Consider the following 17,735-nt stretch of genomic DNA (forward strand, 5'->3'; position numbering starts at 1 on the left):
TAATGCAATCCCTAACAAAATACCAACAGTATTTTTCACAGAACTGGAACAAAACAATCCTAAAATTTGTATGGAACCACAAAAGACCCTGAATAGCCAAGGCAATCTTGAAAAAGGAAGAAAAAACTATAGGTATCACAATACCGGGACTTTATACTACAAAACTATAGTAATCAAGACAACATGGTACTGGGGCACCTGGATGGCTCAGTGAAGCATCTGACTTTTGATCTCAGCTCAGGTCTTGATCTCAGGGTCGTGGGTTCAAGTACCAGCATGGTACTGGAATAAAAACAGACACATAGAGCAGTGGAACAGAATAGAAAACCCAGAAATAAACCCACAATTAAACGATCAATTAATCTTTGTCTAAGTAGAAAGGAATTTACGATGAGAAAAACAGTCTCTTCAACAAATGGTGTTTGGAAAACCGGACAGCAACATGCAAAAAATGAAACTGGGCCTCTTTCTTATACCATATACAAAAATAAATTCAAAATGGATGAAAGACCTAAATGGGAGACTTGAAACCATAAAAGTACTAGAAGAGAACACAGGCAGTAATTTCTGACATCAGCCATAGCCACATTTTTCTAAATGTCTCCTGAAGTGAGGGAAATAAAAGCAAAAATAAAGTATTGGGACTACAAAAAAAAAAAAAAAAAGTTTCTGCACAGCAAATGAAACAATCAACAGAAATGAAAGACAACCTACTAAATGAGAAGATATTTGCAAATGACATATCCAATAAAGCATTAGTACCCAAAATATATAAATTTAAAATATGAGCAGAATTTAAAAATTTAATTTAAAAATGGGCAGAAGACATGAACAGACATTTCTCCAAAGAAGATACATATTAAGATGCTCAATATCACTCATCATCAGGGAAATGCAAATCAAAACCACAGTGAGATATCACCTCACACCTGTTAGAATGACTAAGATCAAAGAAGAAACAACAAATGTTGGCAAGGATGTGGAGAAAAAGGAACTCTCATGCACTGTTGGTTGTAATGCAAAATGGTGCAGCCACTGTGGAAAACAATATGGAGTTTCCCCTGAAAGTTAAAAATAGTATTACCCTATGATACAGTAATCACACTACTGGGTATTTACCCAAAAACCCCCACAAAAACACTAATTCAAAGGGATACATGCACCCCTGTGTTTATAGTCGCATTATTTACAATAGCCAAATTATGGAAGCAGCCCAAGTGTCCATGGACTGATGAATGGATAAAGAAGAGTTGGTATATATACATACAATGGATTGTTACTCAGCCATTAAAAAGAATGAAATCTTGCCATTTGCAATGACATGAATGGAGCTAGAGAGAATAATGCTGAGCAAAATACGTTAGAGAAAGACAAATACCATGATTTCCCTCATATGTGGAATTTAAGAAACAAAACAGATGAGCAAAGGTAAAAAAAGAGAGAGACAAACCAAGAAACACATTCTTAGCTGTACAGAACAAACTTACGGTTACAAGAGGGGATGCGGGTGGGGGGATGGGTAAAATAGGAGCTGGGGACTAAGGAGTGCACTTGTCATGATGAGCACGGGGCCATGTATAGATTATTGAATCACTACATTGTACACCTGAAACTAATAAAACACTGTGTGTTAACTACACTGGAATTAAAATAAAAACTTAAAAAATAAAACGTAAAACATAGTCCTAGGAGACAGGAAGAACTATTTCATTCTCCTGTTGGCGAGGTCCCCCAGTGGCCAGGGAACCAGGTTAACCGTCAGCCTGAGCCTCCTGTGATCTGTGTGGAGGCAGGCCAAGCAATGTTCACGAAGAAGTGAGTACACTCAGTAAGGGGTCTCTTGGTGGATTCAGGGGTCAGTGGATTCGTATAGGGAGAAACTAGTTCCTAGCACATAGGAGGTGGTCAATAAATATTTATTGAATAGATGAACTGTATGAATGACAATGAAGGAATAAATGAATGAACAGCAGGCAGGAAATGTGGGAACGCAAGGAAAAGCAAGATGTGCCAGGGACTGCAAATGCGAGGGAGCCTGTCAGAGAAAGGGACTCAGAAGCTTTCAAAATGAACCAAGGACCTGGTTGCAAAAAAAGCAACAATGACAAAAATAATCCTGTGTAACAAAAAACAGCCTGTGTTAACAGTCTGGGTCCTTGAGAAGCGAACACTAAGCTACAGGAGGTCTAATCACCATAAAAATAATGATAACAGTAATAACAACAACAATATTGGTAATAATAATAATAATAATAATAATAATTTACTGAACTCTTCCTAAGAGCCAGGTATTGTGCTAAGTGTTTTACACAGATTTTCCTTTATTCCTCACAACACTAAGAGGCAGCTACTATTATTATTCCCATTTTACATCTGAGGACACTGAGGTGTATAGGATGTTAAATTTAACATGCCCCAAATCATGGGTAGTAATCGTGGGTAGTAAGTAGGCAGTGGAACCAAGATTCCAGCTCAAGTCTACTGAAGTTCAAAGTCCCTGGTTTTTTTAAAAATTTGTTTAATGTTTATTTATTTTTGAAAGAGAGAGAGAGAGAGAGAGCGTGCATGGGAGGGGTAGAGAGAGAGGGAGACACAGAATCTGAAGCAGGCTCCAGGTTCTGAGCTGTCAGCACAGAGCCCGACGCGGGGCTTGAGCTCAAGAGCTGTGAGATCATGACCTGAGCCGAAGTCAGCCGCCCAACCCCCAACCGACTGAGCCACCCAGGCACCCCCAATAGTCCCTGATTAATCACTGGGTTATACTATCTCCTCTACCTACTCCCACTGCTTAGCACAGTACCCGGCTTATAATAGGCACTCGGCAGTATTGGTTGAATGTATAGAGAACATGGGATTATGACACTGTTGTGAAATTGAGCAAATTCCTGACCACATCACTAATTTTTTGCATAAGAACGCATGGCCTTACATTGTTTTAGAAGCTAATACGTGGGTCAGTAAAGGACTGAAACCCCATTCTCAAGGCTAGCACATTTATTTGGCATAGTATCATCCTCCCCAAGCTAGAATGACATCATGTTACTATCATTATCATTTTTCAAGCATCAATAGCATGCTTTATATAGAACACAGATTTAGATCCAAGAACTTTTTCAAATCTAATTAGTGTGATCTACATCCTTCTTTTGCATCTCTTTTGCATGTTGATCACCTCCGATTCTGATGTTCCTTTTCATCTATAATTGCTGAGACATTTACATTATGCATTTTATGGACTCTCACAGTTAAAAAGGGCTTTAGAGCTACAGCTCCAGTCATTTCATTTTACAAATAAAAAAAGAAGCCTTGAAATGTGAAATAATAATTTCAACCTAACTACTTTTTTTGAGTACTTGTTAATGTGTCAGCCTCTGGGCCAAGTGCTTCTCTTACACCCTTATTTAACTTAATTATGAATACAGATATTGTTACTAATTCTATTTGGCAGAGAAGGAAACTGAGGTATGGTGATTTGCTCATATAATTAATATATACAAGAGTCAGGATATTAATCCAGGATCCAGCTCTAAACATGAGCTTTCAGCCACTATCCCCCATGATGTGTCTACGGCCACTCAACTTATCAGAGGCCACTTGGAAACTGGAACTCAAGTCTGTGGCATCCCACACCAGACTTCACTTCACTATACCACTTTATTTTCCTTCATATTTTTAAGTGCAGTGACACTTGTGGAACCATTTTGACCAGTTGAGAACGATGCTTTGTAAAATCTGCCGTCTTCAATGTTACTCCTGATTCTGTTGCTTTCTTTCAGAGAAGAATGTTTTCAATGGCTTCCCAAAGTATGGCATGGAGGAACATATGCTCTCCAGACTCAGGGTACAGAGGAAAAGAACAGATTTTTCTCCGTGAGCCATCTCCGGAGTAAAAAGCCACACTTACATAGATAATGGAGAGAACGCCATTATAGTTTTTGGTCGAAACGTTGAGAACGATCTTCAGCTGTGAGACGAGCACTTGGAAGGCAGCAGCTGTTGTGAATCCGCCAACCAAAGGATCTGCCAAGTACCTCACTATGAATCCGATCTGCAAAGCTCCAAATATCAACTAGTATGAGAAGGAAAGAAGTTAAAGTTTGCCTGGAAGAAGGACCAATTCTCTTGAACCATTAACAAATTAAACCCAACACCATTTGGGGTGTCTGGGTGGCTCAGTTGGTTGAGCATCCGACGTCCACTTAGGTCATGATCTCACAGTCGTGAGTTCGAGCCCCACATTAGGCTCTGAGCTGACATCTCAGAGCTTGGAGCCTGCTTCCAATTCTGTGTCTGTCTCTCTGCCCCTCCCCACTCACGTTCTGTTTCTCTCTCACACACAAATAAATAAACATTAAAAAAAAATAAAAATAAACTCAACACCAGTTAAAACTCTGGTAACCTGCTGATAACACACAAATACTTGTAGGAAGCAAATCTGGATTTCCCAATGCCCCTCCTCTACCCTAAAATTTGAAAACTGTGTAACATGAACCTTGAAGTGTTTCTGGATATGTAATGTGTAAAAGCAAAAATCATAGGACTTATTCCTCTGACTTTCAGATCCCATGGCTCTGCTCACTAGGACACTTTTTGCTCCTTTGTGCATTCTGTATACTTCCCTTCCCTCATTCTCATTACAATCACACATGGGGCACCTGGGTGGTTCAGTCAGTTGAGCTTCTGACTTGGGCTCAGGTCATGATCTCGTGGTTCGTGAGCTTGAGCACCGTGTTGGGCTCTGTGCTGACAGCTCAGAACCCGCTTTGGATTCTCTGTCCCCCTCTCTTTGCCTCTCTCTCTCTCTCAAAAATAAATATTAAAAAAATTTTTTTAATTAAAAAAAATAGAATCACACATGTTCTTCTGATTTTTTTTCTGTCTCTAACTTTGATAATACCCGAGCCCTAATCAGGGGGTCTTGCTGACTATTTCAGCATCTGACCTAAAACAGTAGAAGTCAAAAAATAACTTGGGGGGGGGGGGTCCAATAAATCGCTCTGTTGTGCTTTTAAATGAATCTTTAAGTCCACATGCTTTACACTCAGTAATTTCAAATAAAAATCATGCCAATTTACATTTTACTTGTCATCCCATTACCTGTATGATGCCAACCAGAAGAGTAAGGGTGCTTGCAATCAATACTCTTGTTGCGTCTCTAGCCTCAGAGTCTATCACGGTGGCATTGAACGCAGTGCCATTACTGCTGGATATGCGAAAGTGTTCGTCGGGGGCCATGCTCAGAACAACAGATCCCACCATTAAACTGACCACAGGGAAAGGCCCTGGAGAAGAAAGGCTCTATCAGTTAGTAATTATTCATCATACATGTTTAGGTTCAACACTATGTCTACATAGGATTAGAAAAATGTGTGAAATTATTAGCTGTGGTTGGGAAAATATTGCTTCTTCACAAAAGAAGCCCCAAAACACACGCTTCAAGGCATTCGTGACCCAGAAATGAGCAAGAGAGACATGTAGATAGGCAATTGTAAAATAGCATTCCAGATGCTTTGTGAATACTCAGGGGCGTTGTCTAACCAGTCTTTGTGCGATCTTCGTGTGAACTGGGGTAGGGGTGGGGGAGTTTCCTGGCAGAGGTGGTCAACAAGCTGGATCCTTATTTGTTTCATCTTATTCCATATAAGCTCATTCCCTAGAGCATCCGGTGTCCTGATCCCTGTGGAGCTGAGTACCTTGATCCATTATCACAGGGTCCCAATTAGGGTAAAGAAACAGCAAAGAGAGTACATTGTTTCTCTTTTTCTCTTTTCAAAACAAATTATTTTTTTCATATCAAATGCCAGTCTAGAAGATTCTATGTTTTAAAAGTATTCCTTTTCTCCCATTCACTCCTGATGTTTTTATCCATGATGATGATCCTATCCTTTCATCATGGATGGCTTTAACAGTTGGGAGGGCTCAGTACCAAAATCCAGTAACCTGGAGTGTCTAAATGGATAGAATACCAAAGAGGAAAAAAACAGCTTCTATGTTCCTCACACTGTCAAGCATTTGATACTGATAGATTCTCCCAGGTGAGGAAGTGTTCTCAATCAATAACCTCTTCCTGATCTCCTTCCATAGACAAGGCAATATGCTAGACACTGGGGACAATACAACTAAGGACAAGGATATGGGTTGGAGATACAATAGATGGTTGTATATGTTTCAAGAGGACTGTCCAGGTAGACATGTCTAGCCAGCAGATGGATGTAGGCGCAAAATTATCTCAAGTATAAATGTCAAAGTCACAAAATAGCATTAAGACATTCATTTACTAGAACATTCTAGCAAAAGAGAATTCAAATTTTAGGAACAGCAGAAAATAAGCCTATTTTGAGCCATACCAAGAAGGAAAGCCAAGCTTAGTTTCTAAATAGTTTTGGCACAACTTTGCTGGTCTTCCAGTATTAGTGACTTAAAATGAGTATAGTTTTTAATGAAATGATGAATATGGATTTGATGAACATTATTTAGTAAATGACAAGTTAGTCTAGTAAAACAGGAGGTTTGAAGACCTCTTGAAGATATTTTTTCCTTGTCATTTTCTATTTTGGAAGAGAACACTTTCTAAATATGGAGTCAAATTTATTACATTAAGAAAATGAAAATATGCTAGAATTTGAAGGTAGGCTGCCATTTTGACCAATCTCTCAATTTTCTCCTCTTTATAAAAAAAAAAAAAAAGTTAAGTATAAACTTAATACTGAAGAGATGGTACTTTGAAAGCTAAGAACCACTGTGTCATTGAATAGGAAAAGCAGGCAAAGCACTGAAGGCCTATTTTCCCGGAAAAAATTATTAACAAAGATATGGAAGCATAATACACATACTAGAGCCGAAACACGTTAAACGTGAATAAATATAATTGTAGTATATGCTTATAATTACCAACTGAGATGTGTCTTGATGTTCCAAAGATAAAATATGTTAGGATAGGGAAAAAAGCAGAGTAGAGACCATATCCGACAGGAACGGCAGCCAGGAGAGCATACGCCATGCCTGAAAGTACATCCAAAATGATTAAATTCACCAACAAAAGTTATGGTATTATTTCTACTGTGCAAAGAAAGACCTTTTCAAAGATAGGCCCACTTTGCAGCTTGCCCAGAGTGGTCTCCTTATGTCTGAGGCCTCCTACAGTCTGAGGCTATGCAAGGAGGCCTCCTACAGTCTGAGGCTATGCAAGGATGCAGAACACGGTCTAAATCAGCTGAAATGATGATGGTGTCCACACATCGCCTGTGTAAATAAATTGAATTGACAGGTAATCCAAATTACCCAGTGATCAGACGAGTGGAAAAAAGAAGTCAAAGCAGTTGGTTAAAATTTTTATCAATTCATTCAGGGAAATACAAATCAAAACCACACTGAGATACCACCTCACGCCAGTCAGGGTGGCTACAATGAACAAATCCGGAAACAACAGATGTTGGTGAGGATGCGGAGAAAGGGGAACCCTTTAGCGCTGTTGGTCCCTTTTTGCGCAGCTGGTGGGAATGCAAACCGGTGCAGGCCCTCTGGAAAACAGTATGGAGGTTCCTCAAAATTATTAAAAATAGAACTACCCAACGGTCCAGCAATTGCACTACTAGGTGTTTATCCAAAAGACACAAAAGTGCTGATTCAAAGGGGCACATGCACCCCAATGTTTATATCAGCACTATCAACAAGAGCCAACTTATAGAAAGAGCCCAAAGGTTCCTTGACTGATGAATGGATAAAGAAGATGTGGTGTGTGTGTGTATATATATATATATATATATATATATAGAGAGAGAGAGAGAGAGAGAGAGAGAGAGAATTACTTGGCAATCAAAAAGAATGAAATCCTACCATTTGCAACAGCATGGAGGGAACTAGAATGTATTAGGCTAAGCGAAATAAGTCAGTCAGAGAAAGACAAATATCATATGATTTTACTCATATGTGTAATTTAAGACACAAAACAGATGAACATTGGGGAAGGGAAGGAAAAATAAGATAAAAACAGAGAGGGAAACAAGCCATAAGAGACTCTTTAATTTAGAGAACAAACAGAGGGTTGCCGGAGGGTTGTTGGGAGGGGGGAAGGGCTAAATGGGTGATGGGCCTTAACGAGGGCATTTGTTGGGATGAGCCCTGGGTATTGTATGTAAGTGATGAATCACTGAATTCTACTCCTGAAACATTATTACACTATATGTTAACTAACTTGGATTTAACTAAAATAAAAAAATTTTGTAATTTCATCAATTCGGTCCAAAGGCTCAGAGCAATTTTGCACATAGATATTTTGTGTGAATGCAGTGTTTCTCTGTGTTCAGAGGGACATAAGCATTGTTGCACTGCCCTTTCCACCTTTCTTGTTAACAGAAGTTAGGTCAAAACAAAGAAAAATATGGCAATTATACACAGCAGCAGGCAAGAAAACTCTGCGAGGTTTCCTCCGCTAAGCTGTCTGTCCCAAGAAGCCTCTGGGCCCATGTATTGCGGTATGGAGAAACCTCAACTTTTCTGTGTACATGGGAATTGGAAGACCATGATGATGAGTTCTTTTCCCTGGTTAAGTACTTCTTAGGTAGTCAGCACATCTTACTTAAATTACTTTCTCACATTTCACTCACTTACAGTGAGAGAAAATCAAGCCCTTTGATCCCTGGGCCCTTAACAAAGGATTACATTTAGAGCAATTAAAAAAACAAAAGTCGAAAACAACCTAAATATCCTGGCTCACAACTGCCCCACGTTAGCTACTGAATGAATGTCTCAAAATGGAAAAGTTAACTAAATTACACTTTGCATACTGTAATTCTATCACATGAAATTGATGTGATATGTAGAAAAACATTTCCTAACATGGAGATATGTAAAGAACAAAGAAAAAGCGAAGAAAAAGCAGGATTTAAAATCGCGGTAAGCATGCCTGCTCCCCCTTTTATAAAAGTAAACCTGCATGTTGCATGCACAAAAAAATTCTCAAAAGATTTTAAATAATATACTAAGTCATTTCGATATTCAAAGACTATATAATATAATAAATACCCATGTATTCACCATCTGGCTTAAGAAATAAATTGCTAGTGGGGCACCTGGCTGGCTCAGCTGGTACAGGGAATGACTCTTGATCTCAGGGTTGCGGGTTTGAGCCCCACATTGGGTGCAGAGATTACTTAAAATCTTGAGAGAAAGAAAGAAAGAAAGAAAGAAAGAAAGAAAGAAAGAAAGAAAGAAAGAAAGAAAGAAAGGAAGAAAGGAAGGAAGGGAGGGAGAAATCGCCAGTAAAGTTACAACTCTATATACTTTTCCTCCATCACATCCTCCTTCCTCCCTCTATCCCTTGAAGGCAACCACTATCCAGAATGTAGTGCTTATCATTCTGGCATTTCTTTATTCTTTTACATAGATATGCATTTGTGTGTCTAGTAGGACATTTACTAAAATATTAATGGGTTTTCTACATGGTAGGATCAAAGGAGACTTATAGTTTGTGGAAGAGGTATTTTTTTCATGTTCTTTATATGTATTTTCTAGTTTCCTACAATAAACATTCACGCATTCATTCAACAACTATTGATTATGTACCTACCATGTGCCAGCACTATTCTAGGTCTGGGAGTGGACAAAAGAAAGTCTCTGTCCTTACAGAATTTGCATTCTAGAATAATCTGTATGCAATCATTTTAATACATGAATTACAGCAAGAAATGGCAATAATCACTCATCCCAAGAAAATGGAGTAGAATGGTGGCTCCACAAAGGGAAGAAGGAGCAGGAGATAAAAACAACCTATTTTCTATGACTTTTTCCAAGTCTTTCTCAAGCTTCACTTCCCTACACCGGGCTCTGCAGTGTTTACAGGCCTGACAAAATAGGGACTTTTTCTGTTTTCATACAGTGTCCTACTTAGGGACAACCGCTACCCAAATATATTGTAACCAGCTTTATTACAAAGGAATTTGGTGCAACAATTTTGAAATCACACCATTTCTAAAGAAATCGAAGCCATCGGTTTAAGCTGTGGAATCTCTGTGCTGGCGGCCCTCATGTGCAGGATGATGGCCTATGCCGACAATGGTGGTACTAACAAATGTTTGCAAGCATCTAGAAGGCAAAGTAGAAACTGGAGAGCAGTCTCCCCATAGTTGGGAATGAAGGTAGCCCTAAAATGCCTGCATTGATCTTTTGCTGGCTGGTGAGAATTTTTTTTATAACAAAAGTCAAAAAGATCCCATTATCCTTCTCAACAAGCGGTTTCTCAGTAAGTTGAGCCTGACCTCTCTGATGAGTTACTCTCCCACTCCTCGGCCATCCAGCCAGTGATGTGTCACGGACCGAGCCACCACTAGACACAATGGCACCCCCTCTGAAATTTGTTTTGAGTTCTCTCTCCCAAAAAACATCCTAGGCTTTCAGCTCACCTACTCCAGAATCGTTGTTGCAACATTTCTGTGTCCTCATCTGTGTCCTCATGAGGCTTCAAAATCCACTCTCTCCCTCTCTTTGGTGCCCTCCTGTCTTCTCTTGCCTCCTGTCCATGTAATTTTGCAAACACTCCGAACTCCCTTGCTTCTCTCTCTCACCTTCCCTTTTCTTGTCTTGTAAAACCCCAGTCTGGTTGAATCCAAACATCCACCTTTTGGGAGACATTTGAGCATTTGAGTGGCTAGAGAAGCTGGACCAGACACCAGATAATTTGCTGACCCATCTCAAGGGAGATATGTGAACAGGAGCCCCACGTGGAGACTCCGGACTGCCTGGCGGCCCAACTCCACATCCTTGTTCTGAGCAAGACTCAAACCTCCCAAAGTTTCCTCAAACTGCTGCCCTCCTCCTTCTGCACACAGACATGGTTCAGACATGAATCTCAGACTCCACCCAAAACACAGAATCCGTAAAGAGATGCTCTGAATTTGCTTTTCACCATAATTTCAAACCCCTCTATACTTGCACCATTTTTTCTTTCTTCCTTTAAAAATGGAGGAGATCTCCCCCTTGTCTTTAAGGAGCAACCCTCCTACTTCTGTCCTTGAGCCCCATTCACATTCACCCCTTCTCACCACTTTCAGTTTCTCCTCCACCTGTTGGGCCATCAATGCCTTTCTCTACAAGGATATTCCCACTAGTTCCCAAATATGTTCTAGTATCTCTTCAAGGAAAAGAAAATGAAATCTTCCCTCATTCTACCTCCATCTCTTTACCTCTCTAGAGTTGCAGCTATTTTTCTACTCTGGGTCACAGCAAACCTTCTTAAAAGCATTGCCTTTGTCCCACCTTTAAGCTCTCCCCTGAAGAGTATTTGACACTATTGTCCCTCTGTCCTTTTTTTTTTTTTTTAATGTTTATTCATTTTTGAGAGACAGAGAAAGACAGAGCACAAGTGGGGGAAGGGCAGAGAGAGAGGGAGACACAGAATCCGAAGCAGGCTCCAGGCTCCGGGCTGTCAGCACAGAGCCCGATGTGGGGCTCGAACCCACGAATCATGAGATCATGACCTGAGCCGAAGTTGGACGCTCAACTGACTGAGCCACCCAGGTGCCCCTGCCCCTCTGTCCTTTTAAAAACAACCTCCCCTCTTGGCTTCTGACCCCACATCTCTCCAATTCTTTCTCTCCAACCTCCTGAGCCTCCTTATGTTTCCTTGCGGCCCCACCCCCCTTATCTTTCTGACCTCTGGATGGTCCAGCCATCTTCTCTTCCATCTGCCCCTTCTGCCTGGGTTGTCTCAGGCATTCCCACTCTTTTATATTTTTTTAAAGTTGATTTATCTATTTATTTTGAGAGAGAGAGAGAGAGAGAGGCAGAGAGAGAGAGAGAGAGAGAGAGAATCCCAAGCAGGCTCCCCACCCCTGCAGCAGTCAGCACAGAGCCTGAACCCCACAAACCGTGAGACCATGACCCAAGCTGAAATCAAGAAATTAAGGGATGGAGGTTAAACCCACTGAGCCACCCAGGTGCCCCGCCTCTATTTTAAAGATCACCTCTACAGCGATGCTTTCCTGATTTTTCTGTCTAGCTCAGACGTCTCCTCTGCTCTTCACACTTGAAGTAGCTCCAACTCAATATTTAGCATTTCCACTTAGAGATCTCACCTACATCCCAAACTTAGCATGTCCAAAAGGACACTCTTCCCTTTCCATCCCAAACTGCTCCTCAGCCAGCCTTTGCCATTGTAATAAGTGACATAACCATCTACCCAGTTGCTCAAGCCAACAACCTTGGAGCCACCTGTGATTTTCATCACACTAAATCCATCAGTAGACATCAGCGACTGCTGCTCCAAAATATATTTCAAATCTGTGTGGATCTCTCCATCTCCTGCCGATCTGGTTCCAGCTGACACACCTGTCCTCCAGGCTGGGAGGGGTGAGGCAAGCCAGGTGCCTGAGGCACAATACTTAAGGAAGCCTTCTGAGAGTCAGTGCCTCACTGTCTCATCCTAATCCCAGCCCTGCCCAACCTTATCTCATTCAGTTCACCAGCCGCCACCCCTCACGGCACCCACCCACACTAGAATTCTTGAAAATACTGAACTCCTTTTGGCCTTGGGCCTGTGTTTGGTAAACTCCCCCTTCTGCTCTTGTCATGGCAGTGTCTTCATCCTCTGGGTCTCTGACTGAATTTCACCTAATCAGTAAGGACTTCCTTGACCATTCTATCTAAAACAAACACTCCAACGGTGCCTGGGTGGCTGAGTTGGTAGAGTATCCAACTCTTGATTTCAGCTCAGGTCAGAATCTCAGGGTCATGGGATCAGGCCCTGCGTCTGAGTGGGGAGCATGCTTAAGATTCTCTCTCTCCCTCTGTCCCTCTTCTCCACTTGTTCTCTCTCTCTCTCAAAATAAAGAAATAAACACTCCCTCTTCAAAGTAATCCATATTACAGAGTCCAACACAATGGATTAAATCTATCGCAATCTGTAATTACTTTTCTTTTTATCTTTTTATTTATTTAATTAATCCCTCTGTCTACATTCAAAAGGAACTCCATGAAGTCAGTATCTGTGCCTGTCAATAAACCATTTAATCCTCATGGCTGAACACCTGGCATCCGGAATTGGTTTTTAAATGTCATTAAGTGAAGGATGAATGAATGCATGAATGAACCAGGTTAGCCTCCCAAAAATCTCACCTTACTATGATAATTTTATAAAAATAAAAAAGATTTAATGGATTTCTCGTCTATGGAAAAGGAGTTAATAGTTTTTGTGAGGATTAAATAAGATAATTGGCCAAAGCCAGCCTAGTGTCTGGTACTTGATAGACAAAATTAAAAGTAGGGTTAATTCTTACAAGATACTTATCTATGAAAATTTGGGAGATATGGAAGTTGAAATACCATTTTTTGTATATAAAGATGATTCATTATCAGAAATGCAATTCAGTCCTCCTTTACCAAATGTTGCCATCTATTTTGTGCCAGCCTCCGTGCCAGGCACCAGCTACACAAACATTAACTTGATGGTCCCTGTCCCCCAGGAGCCACACAGAATTGCTCCGTCACAGCTGTTAAGAGTCCACAGTGCACATGCTCACGTGGCATCACCTAACTATGTACTGCCCAGCCCTACCTCCTCTTCCATCCTCCTTTGTGATTGAAAACATGGTTGGTCAGGACGGGGCTCCACATGAGAGACACAGAACATCCTCCTCTGTGGAAATCTACCTGTCCTGCTCTGAGTAATCTTGAGAGCTTTATGGGCAAAGGTTGGTTCATGACATTGCTCAACGACTATTACTAACTTCTGAAATAGTCCATTTTCAAGCCATCTTTCTACACACATCCCTATCCCATTCTACTTCCCATTATTCGGCAATCTCAGATTTAACCTTCCCATAAGTTCTACTCTGACAGCTCAACCTCTAGGAAGCCATTCCCAATCCCCTAAGGCTGGGTTGTGAGCCTCTGTGCATGGTCACTTCTTAGGCCTTGTTGCCCTTGTCACAGCTCTTATTGAATGGTTATTATCCACTTTCCTATTGGACCATGAGCTCCTTGAAAGCAGGTGGTACACCTCATTCATGTCAGCATACCTAGGACCTGGAGCATATGAGGTGCCTAAAAAATTATAATAAATAAATGATACTTCTGTTTCCATGGTCCAGGACTTTGTAGAGTTGGGGGGATAGCAGAAGCAAGGCAACGGGGATGGGGGCCGAGAAGAATGCCCATACTGCTATTCACCAACTATGCAACAGATTTCCAAGATGTTCATGGAAATATAGTATGAAGCCAGTTTAAAAACAAAACAAAACACCTCTGTTGAGACATTTTGCCAGAGATTAAAATAAGGTGATGGATTAAAAAAAGGAAGGAGGACAGAAAGAATGTTTATATATAACACTCCAGGCTAAAACACTTCCTTCACTTTCCCTTAAGCCATTAAAAAATTTTGTTTAATGTTTTACTTATTTTTGAGAGAAAGAGAGAAAGAGCACAAGTGGGGGACGGCCAGAGAGAGAGGGAGACACAGAATCCGATGCAGACTCCAGGCTCTGAGCTGTTAGCACAGAGCCTGACGCAGGGGTCGAACCCACAAACCGTGAGATGCTGAGCTGAAGCCGGACGCTTAACTGACTGAGCCACCCAGGTGCCCCCCTTAAGCCACTTTCAAATTGCAGGTCAAGGCCCATGTGTGGGATGCAAAATAATTTAATGGACTGCAATCATCATTTAAAAAATATAAGCAGAATAGAACAGGACAGAATAAAAACTATCAGAACACATCACTTGTGGCGGGAGTAAATAACTATTTCACAAAACTTGAGATATGTGTGTGTGCAGATCACAATGTAATGTATATTTCTTACTGTGAGTTGTGGTCAATAGAGATTGGGAAGCTACTGCTTAGATGCTAGGACTCTAGTTGAAGCCATGTGGCTAGAGAAGCAGCAGGGTTTCCCAGGAAGAGGCCTCTAAGGAAGAGGAGAAAAGAAGCAAATCTATCCACTAAGGGGCTCTAGAGGAAAGACGAAGATCTCGAAGGGTAAGCAAACATTGGGTACAGACCCCTGGGAGTCAGGAGGGAGTTATGAACTGCTGCTGGAGACTGTAACTCTCGATCACATGGGAGCCAATTCACCAACACTTACCTTGCAGGGTGCCCACCAGGCCAGTACTAACTCCCGAGATGATGTCACTAAGCAGCCATTCCTTGATTCGGTACTTGGGGAGCCAGTCCAGGATGGGCAAGAGATTCTTCAACACAGCCAGGCCTCTCTTTCTTGAACAACTGTCAAAGGGCAAGAAAATGGAGTTTCTAGTCCCATCTCTGCCATTACCAACGGCAAAGCACAACGTTTGAGCTGGACCCCGCTGATCTTTACAACCGTTTAGAAAAAGAGTAAGACTTGCATGGAAAATACTAAGCCTCAAGCGCTTACCATGCTTTTGCCAAGAACTCTATCTACTCTTTTAAATGCACTGTGCTAGAAAACACAGGATTAAGTGTCCCCTCCCCTCTCCCACCTTTGTAATCCTCTGAGAAAATATCCCTACACAAGGGCCCATTTTCTAGACCAGCCACAGATAGATCAATGTGGAGTCTCTAAGTGGAGATTAATTTTCAGACTTCTAACCCAGGCGCCTTCTACTACTTGTTTGTCTTTAAAGAAAAACAAACATGCTCTGTTTATTTTGGCGATGCAAGCTCGGAGCCAGTGTATACAAAAATCTTAACATGATAAATGTATACATTTTGCTGTACCTCGCTACTTAGTATTTTTTTTTTTAATTCAGCATGCCATAGACAAAAGAAAACAAATATTAAGAGTGTATGGACACTTAACAGGAACCCATGGGGGAGGGGAAGGAAAAAAAAAAGAGAGAGAGAGATTAGAGTGGGAGAGAGCCAAAGCATAAGAGACTCTTAAAAACTGAGAACAAACTGAGAGCTGATGGGGGGTGGGAGGGAGGGGAGGGTGGGTGATGGGTGTTGAGGAGGGCACCTGTTGGGATGAGCACTGGGCATTGTATGGAAACCTATTTGACAATAAATTTCATATATTAAAAAAAATAAAAGAGCGTATGGACATTATTAGACTCTTCATTCAACTAAATTATTTCAATTATATTTATGAGACAATTGGAAATTTTGATGTTCTCCATATTAAGGAATCATTTTTTAGGTGTGATAAGGGAATTGTGGTTATTTTTTCTAAAGAGTCTTTAGAGATATATACTGAAATATATACAGACAAAAAGATACACTCTGTGGGATCAGCTTCAAAAAAAATGGAGTGGAGACAAGTGGGTGGAAATAGAGCTTGGTTGTTGAAGCTGGGTGGTGGGTAAAAAAAGGAAGGGGGGGCTTCATTATACTACTTTGTCTACTTTTATATGTGCTTATGTTCTGTAATAATTTTTTTTAAATTTTTTTAACATTTATTTTTGAGAGACAGAGAGAGACAGAGCAGGAGCGGGGGAGGGGCAGAGAGAGAGAGGGAGACACAGAATCTGAAGCAGGCTGCAGGCTCTGAGCAAGCTGTCAGCACAGAGCCTGATGTGGGGCTCGAACCCACAAACTGTAAGATCATGACCTGAGCCGAAGTCGGATGCTCAACGGACTGAGACACCCAGGCACCCCTGTAATAAAAGATTTTTAAAAAGAAAGAGAATCTGGCAGTAGCTGACAGTTCTAGTTTTTGTTGGTGATATCTAATTATGGATGGCCTGTTTGGGTTTAGAAAGTGATGGAGGTCTCCCTGGGGGTCCCGCTGCCTGACAGGAAAGAACTTGGAGCACGCTGTGCTCTCCTGGGTTCCTTCCGTGTCTCCGAGTGGCATCCTGCCTAGAGGAGCTTGGGGCTTTCAAGGACTCCTGGTCAGGTGATGGCTTTACCCATCATCTCTTTTTAATCGAGCCCCTTTCTTCACTGTTCTCAGCCTGGCCTTCACAAGAAGACCATAGGAACCCTGTGTACCCCCAAGCGCACTTCAGGTGTCTCCAAGAGAGGAGGGAGGGAGGGAGGGAGGGAGAGAGAGAGAGAGAGAGAGAGAGAGAGAGAGAGAGAGAGAGAGATGGAGCTCTCGGAACACACTCTCCCCAGAGAGGAGTTTCCGGGACTAGGGTCCATTCGGGCCGAGAATGATGGAGCCACCCTGCGACCAGGAAGGACAGCAATGCGGACGGTAGAAGCCGGGGCAACCCGGCAGGGCTGCGCGACATCCCACGCCCGGTCCGCGCGCCCACACGCCCGGCCCGCCGCAGCCGCTACCTGCAGCCCTTGGCCAGACTCTCCCGCAGCGTCTTGCGCTCCTGCAGGCGCCGCTCGTACTGCTGCTGGAAGGCGAGCTCGCTGTAGACCGGCCGCGACACCACGTAGCTGCAGCTGTACTCGGGGAGCGGTGGCGGCTCCAATCTGCTGCCGGGCGCTTCCATGACCTGCGAGGCGGATGGCGAAGAGGAGGGACGAGATGGAGCGGGGAAGGAGGGAGAGGAGGCGAAGAGGAAGGGACTGGAAAAGGCGACCGCCCGTTAGCTGTCGCCCGGCCCCACCTGTTGCAGCCGATCCCGGAGCGCCCGGTCCGCGCTCTGCCGTCCTGGGCGCTCCGGGCCGCCACCCCCGGGCGCGCACCACCCGCCTGCAGGGGGGCACGTGAGGACCTTCGGGTCCCGTCGCTTGCACCTGCCGCCCGGGGCTCGCAGACTCTGAAGGAAGTGAGGCCGGCCTTGGGGTCTTCCGGAGCCCGACCCAGTCCCCACCCGCGGGCAGCCAGGGCGCTGTCCGCGTCCTGAAATCTCCCCAAACCCGGGCT

The 17,735-nt window shown here is 42.5% G+C and overlaps 1 protein-coding gene across 1 annotated transcript in view; it reads right to left on the reverse strand.

The window, feature by feature from the left end:
- Positions 1 to 17,358, reverse strand: part of SLC26A4 (solute carrier family 26 member 4) — a 50,101-nt gene extending 32,743 nt beyond the window's left edge. Inside the window, exons 1-5 of the mRNA XM_042927570.1 lie at positions 17,195 to 17,358; positions 15,072 to 15,211; positions 6,892 to 7,002; positions 5,098 to 5,282; positions 3,905 to 4,069 (exon numbers count right to left, since the gene is read on the reverse strand). Of these exons, the coding sequence (XP_042783504.1) occupies positions 3,905 to 4,069; positions 5,098 to 5,282; positions 6,892 to 7,002; positions 15,072 to 15,211; positions 17,195 to 17,358 (765 nt within the window). The remainder of the gene's footprint in view (positions 1 to 3,904; positions 4,070 to 5,097; positions 5,283 to 6,891; positions 7,003 to 15,071; positions 15,212 to 17,194) is intronic.
- Between the last annotated feature and the right edge of the window lie 377 nt (positions 17,359 to 17,735).

Source organism: Panthera leo, chromosome A2, assembly GCF_018350215.1.
Source record: "Panthera leo isolate Ple1 chromosome A2, P.leo_Ple1_pat1.1, whole genome shotgun sequence".
In the NCBI taxonomy this organism is placed as follows: domain Eukaryota; kingdom Metazoa; phylum Chordata; class Mammalia; order Carnivora; family Felidae; genus Panthera; species Panthera leo.